Raw genomic sequence first — 19,576 nt, 5'->3', positions numbered from 1 at the left:
TTTCATACAAAAAGAATCACATGACTAGCTTATTTGCAAGAAGACTATTTGGTAGTAGGAAAAAAGTAATCATTGCACTGTAAAAAGGCAGCAAATCTGGAACTCCTCCCAGACCCTCCTCCACCACAGTATCTTCTTACCAATAACTATTCCAAGAAAACTCAACTCATTTAATGATTAGTGATTAAAAGAGAAAGAAAGAAACTGGCATAGCATCAATACAAATAATTAGAAAAAAATTGAGGGAAAAAGTAGCAAAATTCATTAAATAGACTAAACACTAAGTAAATGCTGCTATGAAACAGATGAAAAAACTTGTGGCTTGGCTTTGAAATGAACTCTCCCACAGAAAACAATACAAAAAAAAAAAAAAAGGGACAGAGATGTTGGTTTGGTGGTGGTTGTTGTTAACTGATTTTATGTCCAGCACCAGCATAACACTGCTAATCAGCTACTACATTGAAAACACTTTAAACTCTAACAATATAAAGTACTGGCAAAGATACTGAGTAAAAGGAATTCTCCTACACTGAAAGTGGGAGTGTAAATTGATAAAAGCACTGCGGGAAACAGTTCAGCCATACCAATCATGGAGCACATCCTACAGCTTGCATGGCAAAGGAGAAAATTTTCGCACTTCTGCCTAACTCTTTTTTTTTTTTGTGGTATGCGGGCCTCTCACCGTTGTGGCCTCTCCCCCGTTGCGGAGCACAGGCTCTGGACGCACAGGCTACGCGGCCATGGCTCACGGGCCCAGCCACTCTGCGGCATGTGGGATCTTCCCGGACCGGGGCACAAACCCATGTCCCCTGTATCGGCAGGCGGACTCTCAACCACTGCGCCACCAGGGAAGCCCTCTAACTCTTAAGCACAGTCTCCAGTCCCACTTCTCTGGGAAATATGGCTATAGATGGCCAGTCGGTACAGAGCACATACTATGGCCCACTCAGACAAGGGAGCAAATGTTGAGCTCTCACCCCTCTGGGAAGCATGCCCACATATACCTAGCAACCACGAAGCACATCCTACAGCCCGCCTGGGCAGGGAGTCAAGCCAGTTGCCATACCTAACTATTGAGCATAGTCTCTGGCCCTGGATAATCAGGAAGCCAGAACAGTGACCCTGAGTAGCCTCAGAGCCCAACCTAAGGTACTTTCCAATTGCAGAACCCAGCCTAACACCTAATGCAGCAGCAGAGCCCAGGTACAGCCCTGCTGAATGCTACCTATGTAATCACTCAAGCAGGGAGCCCAGCCAGTAACCTGCCCAACATCAGAGGACAGCCTCTGGTCCCATTATGCCAAGGAATCCAGACAGCAACCCTGACATTTTATGCCCCACCAAAATGTGGGGTACAGCTGAAGGCCATACCTCACCCAAGAGCAGAGCACAATGAACAACCTATCTGATTGTAAAGTCCAGCCTGTGGTCCTGCCCAACTTTGGGGCACAGCCTGTGGCCCTGCCTGATTGCAAAGTACAGCTTAACATCTCATCTGACCATGAAGCCTGGCCTGTGGCCCCACCTGAATGTAGAATCCAGCCACTGTTTCCATCTGCTCAGGAAGCACACCTTGAAGCCCCACCTGACCAGGAACAATTGCAGAGCATGGTCTGCAACCCTGCCCAATCACAGAATCCATCCGGTGACAACACCCAGTCAGGGCAAAGACTGTGAATGTGCCCAACCAGAGGTGATTACAGAACACAGCTAGTAATGCCACCTGATCACAACATAGCCATCAGCCCAACTTGACCTGAGAGCCCACCTAGCAACCCCACTTGAACATGGAACCCAGCCACCAGCCCCACCCAACAGCACCCCACCCCCAACCTCAGAGCACAGACTGTAGCTTCACAGAAGTAGAAAACCCTATGGGAAGTTCTATTTACCTGTAGATGCTACCAGCTGATTGGTGAAGGTCCTTCCCTACCAAAACAAACCTGTAAACTCTGCAAGTGGAGACCATGTACTCCAGTGTGCAGATACCAATGCAAGTATACAAAGATCATGAAGAATCAGGTAATATGATGCCACCACAAGAAACTAATAAACTTCCAATAAGTGACCCTAAAGAAATGGAGATCTATAGACAGTGCAAAGAATTCAGAATAATCCTATTAAAGAAGTTCAGTGAACTACAAGAACACACAAACAACTAACTGAAATTAGGAAGACAATGCATGAACAAAATTAAAAGGTCAACAAAGAAATAGAAACCATAAAGAAAAAAAAAACTCAGAAGTCCTAAAGTTGAAGAATACACTGACTGAACTGAAAAATACAATAGAGAGCTTCAACAACAGACTTGATCAAGCAAAAGAAAGAATCAGTGAACTCAAAGACAGATAATTTGAAATTACCCAATCAGAGGTGGAAAAAGAACAAAGAATGAAACGAGTAAAGAAAGATTACGGGATGTATGGGACAACAGTAAGAGAAACAATATACTAGTATGGTAATCCCAGAAGGAGAAGGGAAAGAGAAAGGGATGGAAAGAGTATTTAAAGAAATAATGTCCTTTTCCCAAACTTAAGGTGAGAAATGGACATCCAGATTCACAAGGCTCAAAGGACCACAAATGGGTTGAGCCTGAAAAAGACTACATTGAAATGCATTATAATTAAACTGACAAAAGTAAAAGACAAAGAGAGATGTTTGAAAGTAGAGAGAAAAGCAACATTGCCTTGAAATCAGTCTTGGCAATTTTTTAAATTTGATATCAAAAGCACATGCAAAAATAAATAAGTGGGACTACATCAAACTAAAAAGCTTCTGCACAGTGAAAGAAACAGTCAACAAAATGAAAAGGCAACCTACAGAACAGGAGAAAATATCTGCAAATCATACATCTGATTAGGGGTTAATATCTAAAATATATAAGTAAGCCATACAATTCAACAGCAAATAAATAAATAATCCAATTAAAAAAGGCAAAGAACCTGAATAAACATTTTTCCAAAGAAGATATAAAATGGCCAACATGTACAGGAAAAGATGCTCAACATCACCAATCATCAGAAAAGTGCAAATCAAAACTACAATGAGATATTACCTCACACCTGTCGATAGAGCCACTAGGGGAAACAGTATAGAAGTTCCTCAAAAAATTAAAAATAGAAATGATCCAGCAATCCCACTTCTGGGTATATATTATATGTCCAAAGGAAATACGATCTCTGTCTCAAAGAGATACGTACACCCCCATGTTCACTGAAGCATTATTTACAATAGCCAAAACATGGAAAACGACTTAAGTGTCTGTTAATGGATGAATTGATAAAGAAAATGTGGCATATATATATATACCATGGAATACTATTCAGCCATGAAAAGGAAATCCTACCATATGTGATAACATGGATGAACTTGGAAGGCATTATGCTAAGTGAAATAAGCCAAACAGAGAAAGACAAATACTGTATGATCTCATTTATATGTGAGAGCTAAAAAACCCTGAACTCAGAAACAGAGTAGACTGGTGGTTGTCAGGGGTGGGGGTGGGGTGTGGGAAATGGGTAAAGGGGTCAAAAGGTACAAACCAGAAGTCCACAGTACAGCATGTGACTACAGTTAATAATGCTACATTGTATACTTGTAAGTTGTTAAGAAAGTAGATCTTAAAAGTTCCCATTGGGGCTTCCCTGGTGGTGCAGTGGTAGAGAGTCCACCTGCCAATTCAGGGGACACGGGTTCGTGCCCCGGTCCGGGAAGATCCCACATGCCGTGGAGCGGCTGGGCCTGTGAGCCATGGCCGCTGAGCCTGCGTGTCTGGAGCCTGTGCTCCACAACGGGAGAGGCCACAACAGTGAGAGGCCCAAGTACCACAAAAAAAAAAAGTTCCCATCACACAAAAAATCTATGTGAGGTGATGGATGTGTTAACTAAACTTATGGTGGTAACTGTTTCATATATACATATATATAAAATCATCATGTTGTACACCTTAAACCTACACAATGTTATATGCTAGTTATAGCTCAATAAAGCTAGAAATTAAAAGACCAGAAGCAATATGAAAAAATAAATAGATTATGACCAGTTGCTATTTATTCTTGGAAAGCAAAGTTGATTCAACATTTGAAAATAAATTGATGTAATTCACATATTAACAGATTAAAGAAGAAGAAAACCATATGATCATCTCAATGCATGCAGAAAAGCATTAGTTCACTATCCATTCATGATAAAAATTTTCAGAGAAGTAGGATGAAAAAAGAATCTCTTCAACCTAAAAAAGGGTATCTGTAAAAATTCTACAGCTAAGAGCATACTAAATGGTGAAAAACTGAAGACTTCCTCCTAAGATCTAGAAAAGGCAAAGATGTCTGCTCTCACAAGTGTATTCAACATTGTACTAGAGGACCTAGACCATGCAATAAGTAAGGGAAAATAAACAAAAAGCATATAGATTGCAAAAAAAGAAATAAAGTTGTCTTTATGTATAGATGACATGATCTTTAGTAGAAAACCTCAAAGAATCTATAAATGATATTAAAATTATTAATTATCAAGTCACAGGATACAAGATCGACACAAATCAATTCTGTGTAACACAAATAACTAGAAATTGAAATTTTAAAATTATCATTTGCAATAACATAAAAAGTCAAATATACATGGATAATCTAACAAAATATTTATAAGATTGTACAAATAAGACTATATACACAGAAGACTACAAAACATTCCTGAGAGGCATCAAAGAAGACTCAATTAAGTGAAATTAATTATACACCATCTTCACGGATGGGAAGTCTCAATATTGTTAAGATGTAAATCATCCCCAAATTGATCTACAAATTCAATGCAATCAAAATCTCAGCAAGAAGTTTGGAGAAATTTATAAGGTGTTTTTCTAAGATTTATCATGTAATAACAAAGGATATAAAATTAAAAAATAGTTTTAAAAATTTAAGCGAATGCAAATTAAAACCACAATAAGATACCATTACACATCTTTTAACATGGCTGAAATGTTTAAAATTGATAATACCAAGTGCTGTAGAGAATGCAGAGAAACTAGAATTCTCTTATGCTGGTGAGAATGACAAAATGTACAGCTACTTTGAAAACAGTTTGGCAGTTTCTTATAACATTAAACACATACCATATGACTCAGCAATCCTGCTCCTAGGAATTTATCCAAGAGAAATGAAAGCATATATCTATACAAAGAGTAACACATGAATATATATAGCAGCTTTATTTATAACAGCCTAAAACCAGAAACAACTCAAATGTCATCAACTGTTAAATGAATAAATAAGTTATGGTACATCTATACAAAGGAAGACTACTCAACAACAAACAAAAATGAACTACTGATACATGCAATAACAAGGATGAATTTCAAAAGCATTATGCTAAGTTATAAAAAATCCAGATGCAAAAGGCTTTCCTACTAGACGATAGTCAGAAAAAAGCAATATTAATCAGAACAGAAATCATATCAGTGGTTACCACGGTTTGGAAGTTGGAGGGGGGAATGACTATGTAAGAGATTTTAGAGAAACTTGGGATGATGGAAATACTCTTGACCATGGTAGTGGTTACTCAGCTGTATAAAAATAAAATCATTTAAAATGTATATTTTTAAAAAGTGAACTTTACTGTATATGAGCTATAGCCTGAAAAACTGACCTATAAAAAATTCAGTGTTTAGAAATGCATTTATAATTAGTACATTTATCAAGAAAGCAAGGAGATGATTACTATGAAGGTCAGGATGACAGTTACCTAGGAAGCGGATGAGCTGGGGGAGAGGGGAACAGTGAGTGCTTCTGGGGTGCTGACAAAATTCTATATGGGTGGAGCCACAAGACTGTCTGCTTCATAATTCGTTTTTAAACTCTGCATTTATATTTTGTGAGCTTTTATTTATGCATATTTTAATAACAATAAAGCATTTTAATGTTAAAAAACAACCAAACCTTTTTGTCATTCATTCACAAAACCTCACGAGGTAGCTCTTCCAGTTTTGGTAATAAGGTCCAATTATCAGAGGGTTTTCCCACAGAAAATAACTATAAAACTTAGGCAAATTACAAAAAGCAACTCCTTGAAGGCACAGAGAGCAGAGAAACAAACCAACTCTGCTGTAGGGGGTATATGCTTGGGGAGGAGAGAAGAAGAATGTATGAAATTAAGTTCACCAATTTTAGAGCTTTGAGCCTGAGGCTAAGTATACCATGGTAGAAAACAAAGGTCTCCTTGGCTGAAGGAACCAGACAATTGAAGCCATGGAACCATAGCTGCTGAAGAGTGTGGGGGAATCCCAGAAAGGAAAGTCAGAGAAGAGATACCCCAATTTTTTCCGGCCACATCTCTGACTGACTGCTGAACCATATGTGTGGAACAGACTCAAAGTAGCTCAGCTAAAGGCTGAAATTCTGAATTGAGACTGGAACCACCATCCAAGGAAAACAGGTTCGCATTTCATCTCCAAATAAGTTAATTGCCTGTCAAACAAAAGTAACATACTCATTGTAGAATAATGGAAGTTAGAATCTCTACATCTGTCATGTATTTATTGGGTACCAGCTATATGCCAGGCATTAGGTTATGTACTGGGAATATAGCAGTAAGCAAGTTAAAGTTCTTGCCCTCAAGGAGGCTATAGTCAAATGGAGAAGAGAGCCTAGAAAGTGTAACAGAACTTAGTAAATGTTTTAATAGGAGAAGTGAAGGGAATATGTGATTGAAACACCTAATGCAAAGTAAAAATGACTTTCTGGAAGTTTTAACCAGGCAAAGCCAAAGGAGTGGCATATTCTAGGCAAGTCCTAGAGGTAAAACAGATGGCACACTTAAGAACTAAAAGAAGCTCAGCATAGTTGGTGTATATATAGTAAAAAAAAGAATGACAAGAGATGACACTAGTGAGTACAGCAGGGACCAAGGTGACTAAAGAGCCAAGCTAATGAGGCTGAACTTAATTGAGAGCAATGAGAAGCCTTGAAAGATTTTCAAGCAGAGAAGTGAAATATTTCCATTTTTTTTTAGAAAAGTGATTTTGATGGCTGAACAGACTGTTCAATAGACTTGAACAGTCAGACTGAAGAAAGGTAAGACTGGAGACAAAAAGACGGGTTTAGAAGCTGTTTCCGAATTCCAAATAAAAGAGGGAGGAGATATGGGGATATATGCATACATATAGCTGATTCACTTTGTTATACAGCAGCAACTAACAACACTGTAAAGCAATTATGCTCCGATAAAGATGTTAAAAAAAATTAAATAAATAACTTTAGCACAGGGACAGAAGCAAGGAGGCATGTACAATATATTTAAGGAGTTGAATTTATTGGACCTAAAAAAAGTTATAGAGCAACTGTAACTGGGAAGAAATATTGTGAGTCTAGTTGTGGGCATACTGAACTATAGATCTTTTTGAAAAATAAAAATGGAAATTTTTAGCATGCAGGTAGACAGACCTAGATTTTTAAGAGTGAGATCTACAGCAGAGATAAAGATTTGGGTTTCATTAGCTCATAGGGAAAACTTAGATATCAATGTAATAACACTGGTAGATTAAAAAATGGTAGACATTTTAAACAGAAGAAAAGAGAACCAATGGATTAGGATAAGTTTTATATTGAAATTTCTAATTTCAATAGCAACAGTCTACACCTCTATGAATTCCCAACTTATATTATATATTCCTCTGCAATAAAGCTTTCTCATCTAAGAAACAGGATGATTCTAATTGTCAGACAAGCCTGGAGGCTTGAATGAGTTTTGAAAGCTAGGAGAAAGTTTTTATATCATAACAATCTAATTTAAATAACTTTAAGAAAAATACGTTTGGTTTTCAGGAAAGAATTCTTTTCATACTTAAGGGAAAAGTATTCACATTTCTACTTTCCTGCTTTAGAATTTAAAAGTCTACAAAGTGGGGGGCAAAGGGGTAGACAAATGTCAATTAAATACAATTTTTTCACACAACTGATACTGTCTTTAAGTTTAATGGAGCTCCAGAAAGTAACAGAAAACACAGAAGAAAGAAGCAAATGAAAAATACATACATGCTCAAAAAAAAGAATATTTAATTTCAAGCTTACCTTGCTCCTAAATTTTCAATGGTTATATATTCATCCTTTCTCACAACTTCAAACTGCAAGTGATGAAAAAAAAATAGCCCTAAAGTAGTTCAATTTTCAAAATCCTTTAATATTACTTCTTAGCCTTAATATTTGAAAGAAAACAATGAGAACGAAGCTATAGTGAATATAAAACAAATAAAACAGAAGAAACAAGCTATAAACAATCTTAATCAAATAACAAACTAGAGTTGGTCTTAAAAACTAGTTCTACTTTATATCACTATAGGATTTAAATGTCAAATCTAAAATACAAGAAGACCATACTAAACATTAAAAAATATATATATTCCTATTTATAATTTTGGTCTGTTTACTAATTAACTGAAAATTCAACAAGATATTTCATTAATTAAAAAAATAAAATGGATACCATTTAAGTGCATTTTATGTAGCAGCAACTCTATGAGATGTTCTATAGATATTTTTATAGGAAGATGCTTAGAGACTAAAAAAGGGTTCAGAAAATCTAAAATTATTTTTAACCATAGGTGGAACAGAATTAGATTATCATCCTTTGTTCATGATAACGACTTTCCTCATTGCTACAGCCATGGCCTGCTTTGTCTGTTCCTGTTTCTGTGTGTGTATGTGTGTGTGTCTTTATTTTTTAAATTTTCTTATTCTTAAGTACCACTTAAATACTACTCTGGAGAAATCAATGCAATAAAAAGATTAGAGAGCTTAGTCCCATCAAAGAGAATATGGCTAGAATACTATTACTACAATTCCCAAATCTGTTTGAAGTCAAAAACATCATTCCAGTGAAGGAAAGCAAAAAAGAGAAAGATACTCACCAAAATTTTGACAATTCCAGGTACCTCACATTGCAGCATCCTTACCATGTCACCTGTACATCCTTCCTTCAAACATTTTTTCCCACTAAAACTCTAAAGTTATCAATAGAAAAAAACCCAATAAGTTATCAATAGAAAAAAATAATACAAACAATAAAAATAGAAAAAACCTGCTGATGTGCAAGACTGATTATATTTAAATAAAGTTAGAAGCAGATGTTGCTAGACAGTAAAAAAGATGTGAATAAACATTTGAGAGTCAGCTGTTCAAAGATAGTCCATTTCTTATACCAATGGATTTCCTATTTAAAATTTATGACTACACTTTTCTCTCTCACCATTTCTACTTCAAAATCTTCAAATAGTTATATTACAAACTAAAATGTATTTGCTGCCTCCAATAAAAGCAACTTCAAGTAAAATATACTAATTAAGTAAGTGCAAAAAGGAATACTGAATTTCTGTTAGATATATAAGGATTCCAGGGAAAACGAATTTGAGTCCTTTTTCTGATTCTGACCTTGTTATTTCCTCTGGTTAAGTTACTTAGTTTTCTTTTACATCTCTTTCTAAAGTTGAGCAAAATGGATTGCCCTAATAATCAAAGAAAGTGAAAAGTATTTACACACTGCTTAAAAAGTGAATAATAATGCTTTATATAATGATTTTTACAACGTACAATGCAAGTTTATCTTTTTTACCTGTTAATCCTCATAACAAACTTATAAAGTAGGTATTACTATCCTCACTATATGGCTTAGAAAAATGAGTTTCAGCCTAGTGCAAAGAAAACTAGTAAGTGGCTCAATCTGGACTTGAACTCGGAACTCTCAACTTCATATACAGTGCTCTTTCTATTCCACCACAATTCCTTTATAAGTGTTTTCTGCTTTTTGCACAATGTAAACACTCTAGAACCGAACATTATAGACCCAACTTATGGCCATTACCTCATTAAAGACTAATTAATATAGAATTGGGCTTTCGATTTCTACTTTAATTTTAGTGGCAAAGAATTCAATTTAGTTATATGACTTTAGGCAAATATAAATAATACAAATATATTTTGGGTTGTTTTGTTTTGTCTTGTTTTTTGCTGTTTTGTTTGTTTTTTTGGCTGTGCTGCATGGCTTGAGGGATCTTAGTTCCCTGACCAGGGATCTAATGCCAGCCCCGGCAGTGAAAGTGCCAAGCCCTAACCACTGGACTGCCAGGGAATTCCCAATACTACAAGGATAGTTCTGAAGACTATAAATTTATCACTGTTCTCTACCCTTAAAATAGAAACTATCCTTAAAATTATATAGTTGTCCTTTCTTTTTATTAAGTGATTCTATTTATGTCCTTTATGTGAATATACGTAACAATATTTCTATTCTTAAGAGTATAAACCTCTAAAGGGAAGAGAACAAATTAATAGAAATCAATAAGCAAAGCAACTAGCAGAGTATTTCCTACAAAGACCTATTTAATAAATGGTGATGATGAACAAATAGTGAGGAGAAGAGCATCAGAGAGAATAGGAAAAAAAAAATGAAGGGAGAAAAAAAGAGGAGGAAGGATGTGATCAGGAAGAAATGAAGAGGAAAGAGGGAAAATAGAGGAAAGAGTAGAGGAGGATATGCTGTAGTAAAGTTTTTAAGGAAGAACAAATATAATACCTGATCATTTTCACCTGGATATTTTAAATTCTTGAACTTTTTCCAACAAATTTTATGGAAGTAAACACAACAGCTTTTACTGCACATTAACTGAAAAAATCCCTGGAAAAGAATAAAAGCTGCTGTTAAGAAATAATAATCCATGTAGATATAGAAAATACCACCTTAAGTCATTTTTTAAATTATTCTATAACTAGATGAGCTTTAGATGGCATTGAAAATTTATCAACAGATCACTGGTAATCAAAGAACTATACAAGTCATTTTTATATCACTAAAGACAAAAAAATAGGCAATAATTTGAATAAGTTAATGTAATATTTTCCACATGCTATATACAACAAAATATCAGAAACTTGGTGAGTGATCTTTGTAGATGAACATGCTGTCTGCCCCACTTCACCTCAACTTTTACATTTCTCTTTTCTTTCAGCCCCAATTCCATACCATTATTCCCCAAAACTTCTTTGTCACCAATCACCAGACCTTAGATTGCTCTCTTAGTGAGAAATGGCTCCTGAGCTACTGCATTATCTCAAGGTATAGATTTCTTGTCTTTCCTAGTGTGCCATCCCTGGGAACCACAGTCCTGCTTCCTTTAAATAGGTACACTGCTTAGATGACAAAAATCTAAATTTTGTGACCAAGACTTCCTGCTGCTACATGCTACCCATTTGACTGGAACCCTGAGTCCTCCCTGGGAAACCACAGGACCATATCACCATGTCACCAAAACCAGGACTGACCCTGACCTGCCCTGAGCACTGAACTTCACCAGGCCTACACTTCCCAATACCCATCTTACCCTAATGAATAGATCTTGGCTTTCTCCTCCTTCCCATCTACGCCATTTGCTCTATACATCATGCGTTTCAACTCAGATTTCCAGTCTTGTAGAAGTAGTCAGATTTACACTGATGATCACATCTCAGCCTATCTTGTGATTTTCCACAGTCTTATTCTGATAGATCCAGGGAGAACTAGACTTGAAGTACTTTGATTGTTGAATTTCTTCAAATCAAGGCTGGTTATGTGTGTGTGTGTGTCCCACCCAAGGCCCATAGAAGAAATAATGATCCTTACTTAGTAACATAATTCTTGAGGAGTAACAACCTTTCTCCTTAGTAAAATGCTAATATTCTCAACCTGTTAACATTTCTAACTATAAAGAATATTTTAGATAATTTCCATTATATGATTACAAGAATATTTATTATAACTTCAGAAACTTGTGAATATACAAAAACCCTAGCAAAGCCAATTCATTCTTTTACTGGCTCAAAGGATTTAAATATTTCCTGATCACAGTGAATCTAACCTCTGAGACATTCAATCAACTTCTGAACTGCATTATCACTGTAATTAAACTAAGTACTTTTTAAACAATATTTTGATGCATGATAATATAATAACTTTTATCTAAGTTTAACTTTACAATCACATTTTTAAAATACTCAGTTAATTGGTAATTATAGTACCTTATAATTGGTGTTCTTTAAAATGTCAGCTTCACAAGATCGCTCACAATCTAGATAACTGCAAATGGTCTGCTTCATTATATTACCCTCAGTTGTCTTGATGAAATTGTTAAGAAGGTCCTAAATTTTTAAAATAAAAATAAATCTCATGAATCAGTAATAAAAAGACTACAACACTTATCTTACCTTAAGTTATATGTCCATTTCATATCCTTTTTTGAAGGTGTTGTATATATTTTTTTAAATAGTTATAGAACCTATTTCCCTCATTCAAAGTAAACAATACATAGAAAGGCCCTAAATAAGAAATACTACACTTCTTATTGAATACAAACATGGAGAAAGGACAAAAGTCTATGTTCAAAGCTATATGTCTACTCTTCATTCTAACTCATAACACCTAGCATGTTCCTAACAAGAATTACTTGCTCTGATATAAATACAGAGAGACAACAAATCATTGGAAACCCAGGAGAGTCCTTGCTAGAACTAGCCCCCAAGACACCATGTTGGTAGTGGAACTACTGTAGTGGTGCAACAGGCTGCTCAGCCAGAAGGGGCAGAGGCAGGGTACAGAAGTATGTTTCCAGTGTTCAGAGTTACAACTTGGAATGCAATTTCCATATTTTAAAATGCTAGTTAAAGGTTTGTGAAACACATTATCAAGTCTAAGTTAAAGTCTGTCCCTCAGAGAGACATACCCATATATATTGAGGGTATAAGACATGATAAAATAAACCTCTACAGACTATTTTACAAATCATCATTCATAACATTTGTTTAATGGCATTCAGAATTTTATGAGGAATAAAAATGTTTTGACCAAGTTGACTAGAAAGTTTTAAGTATCAAGAGAGAAATAAAGAAGCAGCATTCAAGGACCTATCAATATGAAAGTAGTATATCCTGTGAGGATAACCAATAGTCAAGTGGAGATGCTGAAAACAAAGGGATAGGACTCATAGTAGGTATATAACTACTGTGGTTTCACAAATCTGACACTTAATAGTTCAATATTGATCTGTTGAGTCTCCTACCAAAATCTGTTCCTTGTTCCTTACTCCTCATCTTCTGCCTCAGTCACTGATATTCACTCATTCAATAAATATTTACTGAGTGCCTGTTATGAGCCAGGTTGTTATGAATGTTAAGGGATGTTAAGGATACAGCAGTGAACTTAGCAGGTTAATACTTAGTCCTCATGGGACTTACATCAATTTCATCTACCACAATGTATTTAGGTTCAAGCGAGTAGTCTTGAAGTCATCCATTGTATAATTATTCCATCACCCTGTACATGCAATATATTAGCAAGTACTGTTGAGTCTTCTCCCAGAATATACTGCAAATTTTTCTAATTCTCGCTTCATTGCTACCACTCTATGTCTCACCTACATTACTGACTATGACAACTGCCTAACTGGTCTGCCTCTTCCTTGCCTACTGTGTTCAAAACACTCTCTGCAAAATAACAAAAGATCATTGTCAGTTCCTTGCTTAAAACTCTTCAATGGCTTCCCACTACCTAAAACAAAATCCAGAACCCTTATCAAGACTGACTGCAAGGTCCTGCAGAACCTGCAGAATCTGAACCCTGTACACCTAGCCATCTCTGGTCCATCTCTTCACATTCATCTCTAGCCTCACTCACTATAAAATTCACGATTTTATATTCAAATTTGCCCTTCAAGGCCTGAGGGCCTTTCCACATTCAATTCTGTTTACCTAGAATGCTCTTACCCAACTCTTTACAGAGCTAGTTCCATTCTCAACCTTCTGCTTCCAACTTAAATATCACCTCCCAGATAGGCCTTTCCTAACCACTACACATAGATACACATACACATTTATGCATATATACATATAGACAAATATGGATATATGCAGGTATACAAGTGTATGTCTGTGTGTTCTCTATTTTCTCTGTCCCAGTCCCTTGTTTTTCTTTAGAACACTAACTACAATTTGTAACTATTTTATTAATATTTTTTTTACTTTCTGAACTCCTCCCTTACCATAAATACAGAAACTCTTCAAAGTCCTAAATTCTATAAGTCATATTTTACTATAATTTGATTATAACACCCCACTGTTTAAAAGTTTTGAGGGGTTTCACATGACCCTCAAGATACAGTCTGAGCTCCTTACTTGGTTTATAAAGCCTTACATGATCTAGCTAACATTACCTTTAACATTTACCTCTAAAATTCATGAAAAAAGGACAGGATATTATTTTTTTTTAAAAAAAGTAACATTCATAACAACAAGAAAACTCTTGGTAGATGATAGCTGAAATAATCATTGAATTAAAAAATTCAATAGAAGGATAGAAACAAGGGTAATGCTGAAAATAATAATATGAAGGGACACCCCCCTGCTACGGTGCCAGCAACTCTAGGAGTACAATCTTCCCCCCAACAGGGTGAGTTCATCTAAGGAGACACATGAGGATAGGAGCAACTGGGGCAGGGCAGGCCTCTGGTGGTACTCACCTGAAACTCCTCCGTGCCAGATAAAGGGGTAAAGGCCAGCCCTCTAAGTTTTCTTAAAGAAAAACTAATCACAGTGTTTGGGAAGTAGGACTTTTGGTGGGCTGACAGGCATAGGCACCGCTTATAACAGATTAAGAACATGCTGGCCTAGAGCCAGAGCACGATCATGGAAGCACTCTGCTCTCTTGGACATTAAACCTTTAGCTATTGGATTTTAACTTAAGAAGTATGGAGAGAGAGGGATGGAGGAGAGTCCAGGGCATCTGGAATGGTGGCTGGTTACCCAACTATTTTTGAAGCAGCCACTATTTTCCAAGCAGTATGGAAATATTTTAACATTATAAGAACTAATATGGGGCTTCCCTGGTGGTGCAGTGGTTGAGAGTCCGCTTGCCGATGCAGGGGACACGGGTTCGTGCCCCAGTCCGGGAAGATCCCACATGCCGCGGAGCGGCTAGGCCCGTGAGCCATGGCTGCTGAGCCTGCGCGTCCGGAGCCTGTGCTCCACAACGGGAGAGGCCACAGAGGTGAGAGGCCCGCATACCGAAAAAAAAAAAAAAAAAAAAAAGAAATAATATGATAGCACTAGTGCATACTGGCTGAATATTAGCTCTATGCAAAAAAGATGAAGTTAAGAAAATATCCTAGAAAGTAGAACAAAAAGACAAAAAATTAGGGACTTCCCTGGTGGTCCAGTGGTTAAGACTCCATGCTCCCAATGCAGAGGGCCCTGGTTCGATCCCTGGTCTCGGAACTAGATCCCACATGCCGCAACTAAAGATCCCACATGCCACGGAAGACCAGGCATAGCCAAATAAATAAATAAATATTTTAAAAAGAAAAGACAAAAAATAAAAATTAGCAAAGAAATAAGAAAACCAGAAATTCAGTCCAGGATGTCAAGTATCTGAATAAAAGGCATTTCAAAAAGAAAAGAGAAAATGAAGAATAAATCATCAAATAAATAAAAAAAGAAAATATCCCAGAACCAAAAAACATAAGTTCAGAACACCAGGAATATACAGAATATCCTAAAAATTCCCAGAAAAAAAAATAGGTTATAACAAAAGATTGATAATCAGAACATCAAATTTCTCAAAAATACTACTGTTGGAAGTTAGAAGATAACAGAAACACAATTCTAAAAATTTAAGGAAAATGATTTTCAACCTACAATTTTATGCCCAGGCAATATATAAATAAAGTGTACAAAGAATAAATTATTTTGAGACTTGAAAGATCTCAAAAAATTTATCTCCCAAGCAATACCCTTTTCCAGGAAGCTGCTGGATGAGTTGCACCACCAAATCAAGGGATTATACCTAGAAAGAGGAAAACTTGAGATCCAAGAAATAGAGGATCTACAAAGGAAATGGGTGAGGGTATTCCCAGGAATAGAGTAAAGGGAAACCCTAACGCCAATTTAATAAAAACTTATAACTATTAGTAGGATGGGGAAGTGAAGTGTGTTGTGTGAAGGAGATGTATAAGGACGCTACTAAACCCTCCTCTTCCACAGTGGGAAGTCAAAAGATAACATCTAAGATGGAGAAATTTTTTAAATAGCAGTATAGCTTTTTAAAAATACAGGTAAATATCAAAGGAAAATGCCTAGAGGGTTGGAAGAAGTTACCCATAGTCAGGAACTACAATTAGAGATGATAAACCACAGACCATTAATTTTTAAGCCTTTTAATATTACTTGAAAAACTGCATACATGTATTACTTTGCATAAAATAAAAATAAGAAAGTTTGGATAAGAAATAAAAATATTTTAAAAGGAGAAGGAAAAAAGAAAAACAACCAAGACCAGGTAGGGGCTGCTCCAGGTAAACACAGAAATTCAATATTTTTCCAAAATCTATAAAATTACTACTTTATTAGGTCAAAGTTAAAAGTCATATGATTATCCTGGCCAACACCAAAGACTACCTACTTATTCTATTGATTACTGAGAGAGGTACATTAAAATATTCCACTGTGACTGGGAAGTCTTCTATTTCTCCTTTTAGTTCTACCAGTTTTTGTCCCAGGTATTTTGAAGCTGTATTATTAGGTATATACAAACTTTGAGTTGTTATAGCTTCCTAGAAAACTGAATTTTTTATTTTTATAAAACATCCTTCTTTATTTTGAGGAATGCATTTGGCCTTAAAATCAGCTAAAATATAAGGATCCAGAAAGGTTTAAAGTAAAAGTTTGGAAGAAGATATGTCATTCAAACGCTAACCAAAAGAAGCCGAGTGTAGCTATTTTCATATTAAACAAATAAAAAGTGACCAACATGGCTTATCAGATGAGGAAAAATTACCCAAAAGGTAAAAAATATCCAGAGGGTGTGGGGAAATGGAAACTCTCATAGTCTGTCTTAAGAATATAAACTGGTTACACACTTTCTGGGAGGAAATGTGGAAACATACACAAATAACTGTACAAGTGTATAAACACTTCATAATTCCACCTTTAGAAATTTATACTAAGGGAATGATGTGAGAAATACAAAAAGATCACTTTCCATAATAGTGAAAAACTAGAATGTTTAGGATAAACTAAATCTTCAATAGCAGGGAATTGGTTAAGCAAATTAAAAGCACAGTTTAAGATGGACTATGAAAAAATTATACTATATAATAATCTACTTGCTGGGAAATTCACAATAATATATATTTTCTTACTATAAATCAATGTGTATAACATCACACCAATTTATTAAAAATAAAAGGTAAAGAGTGTTTATACATGTGTGTATGGAAAGATATAAATGAAAATACTAACGATGGTTTCTCCATTTGAAGAAATATATGGATGAATTTTACTTTTATCTTTGGCATTTTTACATTTTTCAAGTTTTTTAATGTAAGCATTTAGTACTTTTAAAATTTAAATCAACAGCAAAATAATGGTAAATATAGTTAGACAAAAGAAGTTAACTATTACACTTAGCTGTAGCCATGTGAAGTACTGAACTAGTACAGCTTTTAATCTTGTTATTTGGAAAGGCTAACACATCCACCTCATTTCTCTCTACTTGTTGAATCATACTAACATTCTGCACTAGATAATGGAATCAAGGTTGTTTCTCATACAAAAAGCTAATGCCCAACAAAAGAATGTGTTTGCTATAGAATGACATAGTTAACATAAACTGCAGTTTATCAAAGATGATTCTGATTAGCCACAGATGAAACGTTATTCTTAAATAATTTCTTACTTTAAAAGTTGTAGGTAAATCTTCATTTTCCATAGGATCTATGTCAAACCAATGATCATCTGTATCTCCTGTTTCTTGTAAGCTTTTATGAAATTCTAGCAGTCCTGCATTATATCTGCAAGGTATTTTAAAATAGAGTTAGTTTGAACAGGACTCTGTAAGTAGACAGTTTACCAATTAGACAACAAGCAACTTTTTTTTTTTTTTTGTGGTAAGTAGGATGGTGATAACCTCTGGCATGCTATAGAAATACAAACACTAGGACTCTCACCTGTGGTAGATTGGGATGAAATACATGTGGAAGGGGAGGCAATAGATTATATAGTAGCTCAAGCTTGAACATGATGGGGGCCATGGTAATTAAAGGGACTGTAGAGTTGGCTGGCTTTTTTTTTTACTGTCTTGGAAGCCTTGAAGAAAGAAAATGGCACAGGTCATCCAACTATTGACTCTGGACACAATGAAAGACAGAGGCCTCTGAGGGTACCATTTAAAGAGACCCTCATCTCCTACAGACATAAAGATAATCTGTGCTGAAAATCAGGCCCAGATTTAATCACAAAGTGGAACAAACTGCAAAAGAAACCAAATACACAGCCTCAACAGGACTACTACTATCAACTAAGGATACTCCGTGAAAGTTAAAAGGCCACTTTGGTAATGTTTCAAAAACCTTGACCAACTCTAAACATAAGGCAGACCATGCTGAAAATGAGGCCCAGTATTTAATCACAAGAGTAGAACAACAGCAAAAACCAAAAGCATAGCCTCAAAAGAACTACTGTACTATCAGGACTCTGATAGGGAACAAGTAGACCATGCAAAAATATGATCTGAGGTACACGTCTCAAAAGATGATACTCTTCCTTCTCAAAATCCTCTCTTATATCTGCTCATTGCCTACAGACAAAAAAAAAAAAAATCTAGGATCAAGTATAAGCAAAGCCTAAGTGGGAAAACAGAGGAAGAAAAAGCTTATTTACCATAAGCATTGTAGAACTTGACTACTATGTACTGGCAGGAACATGTCTAGGAGTGGATCTTAAGAGTGCTGAACCCATGGTCAAATATATAGCTTGACAGGGAAATATATATTGATATGGGGCAACTCTTCCATAATTCAACATTTACTTTCCTAGCGAGGACACCCAAAGCCAGTCCTAACATGCTGCTGAGAAGGCTACTTGAAGCTCGGAAACCACAATGGCCTCTAGTAATTGAGGTGGAAATGTTGAAAATTTCTTGGCAGAGTTTTAAAGAAAGCTCAGGGAGGTAAAGATGTTAGAATGGACTTACTGCATAAGACCACAGAATCCATCACTAGACAATGTTCCCTAGAAAGGCCCAGAAGACATTCCATCCATTAATGTAATAAGAAATACAGAGTGAGAAGGACATCAGTGTCTTTGAGCAGCTCAGTGGTGGCTATTCTCTATAGGCCAGGGATGAAAGTAAATGACGCTGCCAGACGACTGGGCTTTCTAGTGTCAATGATTTGGGAAATTGATTTTTTTCCAATGCCCATCAATAAGGAAAATAAACAGTAGTTCACATATCTGAGGAAAGGACAGCAGTACAGATTCTCTGTCTTGTCTTAGAGCTATGTTAATTCTCTCCACAATATAGACTAAGGGGATTCTGATCATCCTGACATTCTGCAAAACATCACACTGGCCAACTACATTGATGACATCATGCTAACGAACAGGAAGTGGGACATCTTCTGGACAGTAAAAACCAGGCATGCCAGAGGATAGAAGATCAACCTTACAAAGAATCAAGGAACTACCATATAAATGATGCTTTTAGGGATTCAATGGTTGGGCCCAGCAGT

The 19,576-nt window shown here is 35.9% G+C and overlaps 1 protein-coding gene across 2 annotated transcripts in view; it reads right to left on the bottom strand.

Moving 5' to 3' along the window:
• Positions 1 to 19,576, bottom strand: part of DZIP3 (DAZ interacting zinc finger protein 3) — a 121,408-nt gene that overhangs the window by 62,225 nt on the left and 39,607 nt on the right. For both annotated transcript variants that reach the window (XR_014326235.1, XM_082840043.1), the window contains exons 8-12: positions 17,743 to 17,857; positions 12,039 to 12,158; positions 10,561 to 10,662; positions 8,900 to 8,992; positions 8,064 to 8,116 (exon numbers count right to left, since the gene is read on the bottom strand). Coding sequence is in view for 1 of the 2 variants with exons in the window: in XM_082840043.1 (XP_082696169.1) it covers positions 8,064 to 8,116; positions 8,900 to 8,992; positions 10,561 to 10,662; positions 12,039 to 12,158; positions 17,743 to 17,857 (483 nt within the window). In the remaining variant the exon portion in view is untranslated. The remainder of the gene's footprint in view (positions 1 to 8,063; positions 8,117 to 8,899; positions 8,993 to 10,560; positions 10,663 to 12,038; positions 12,159 to 17,742; positions 17,858 to 19,576) is intronic.

The sequence above is a fragment of the Leucopleurus acutus genome (assembly GCF_964270905.1).
Source record: "Leucopleurus acutus genome assembly, chromosome: 5".
NCBI lineage: Eukaryota > Metazoa > Chordata > Mammalia > Artiodactyla > Delphinidae > Leucopleurus > Leucopleurus acutus.
This window is presented reverse-complemented; position numbering and strand designations above follow the sequence as displayed.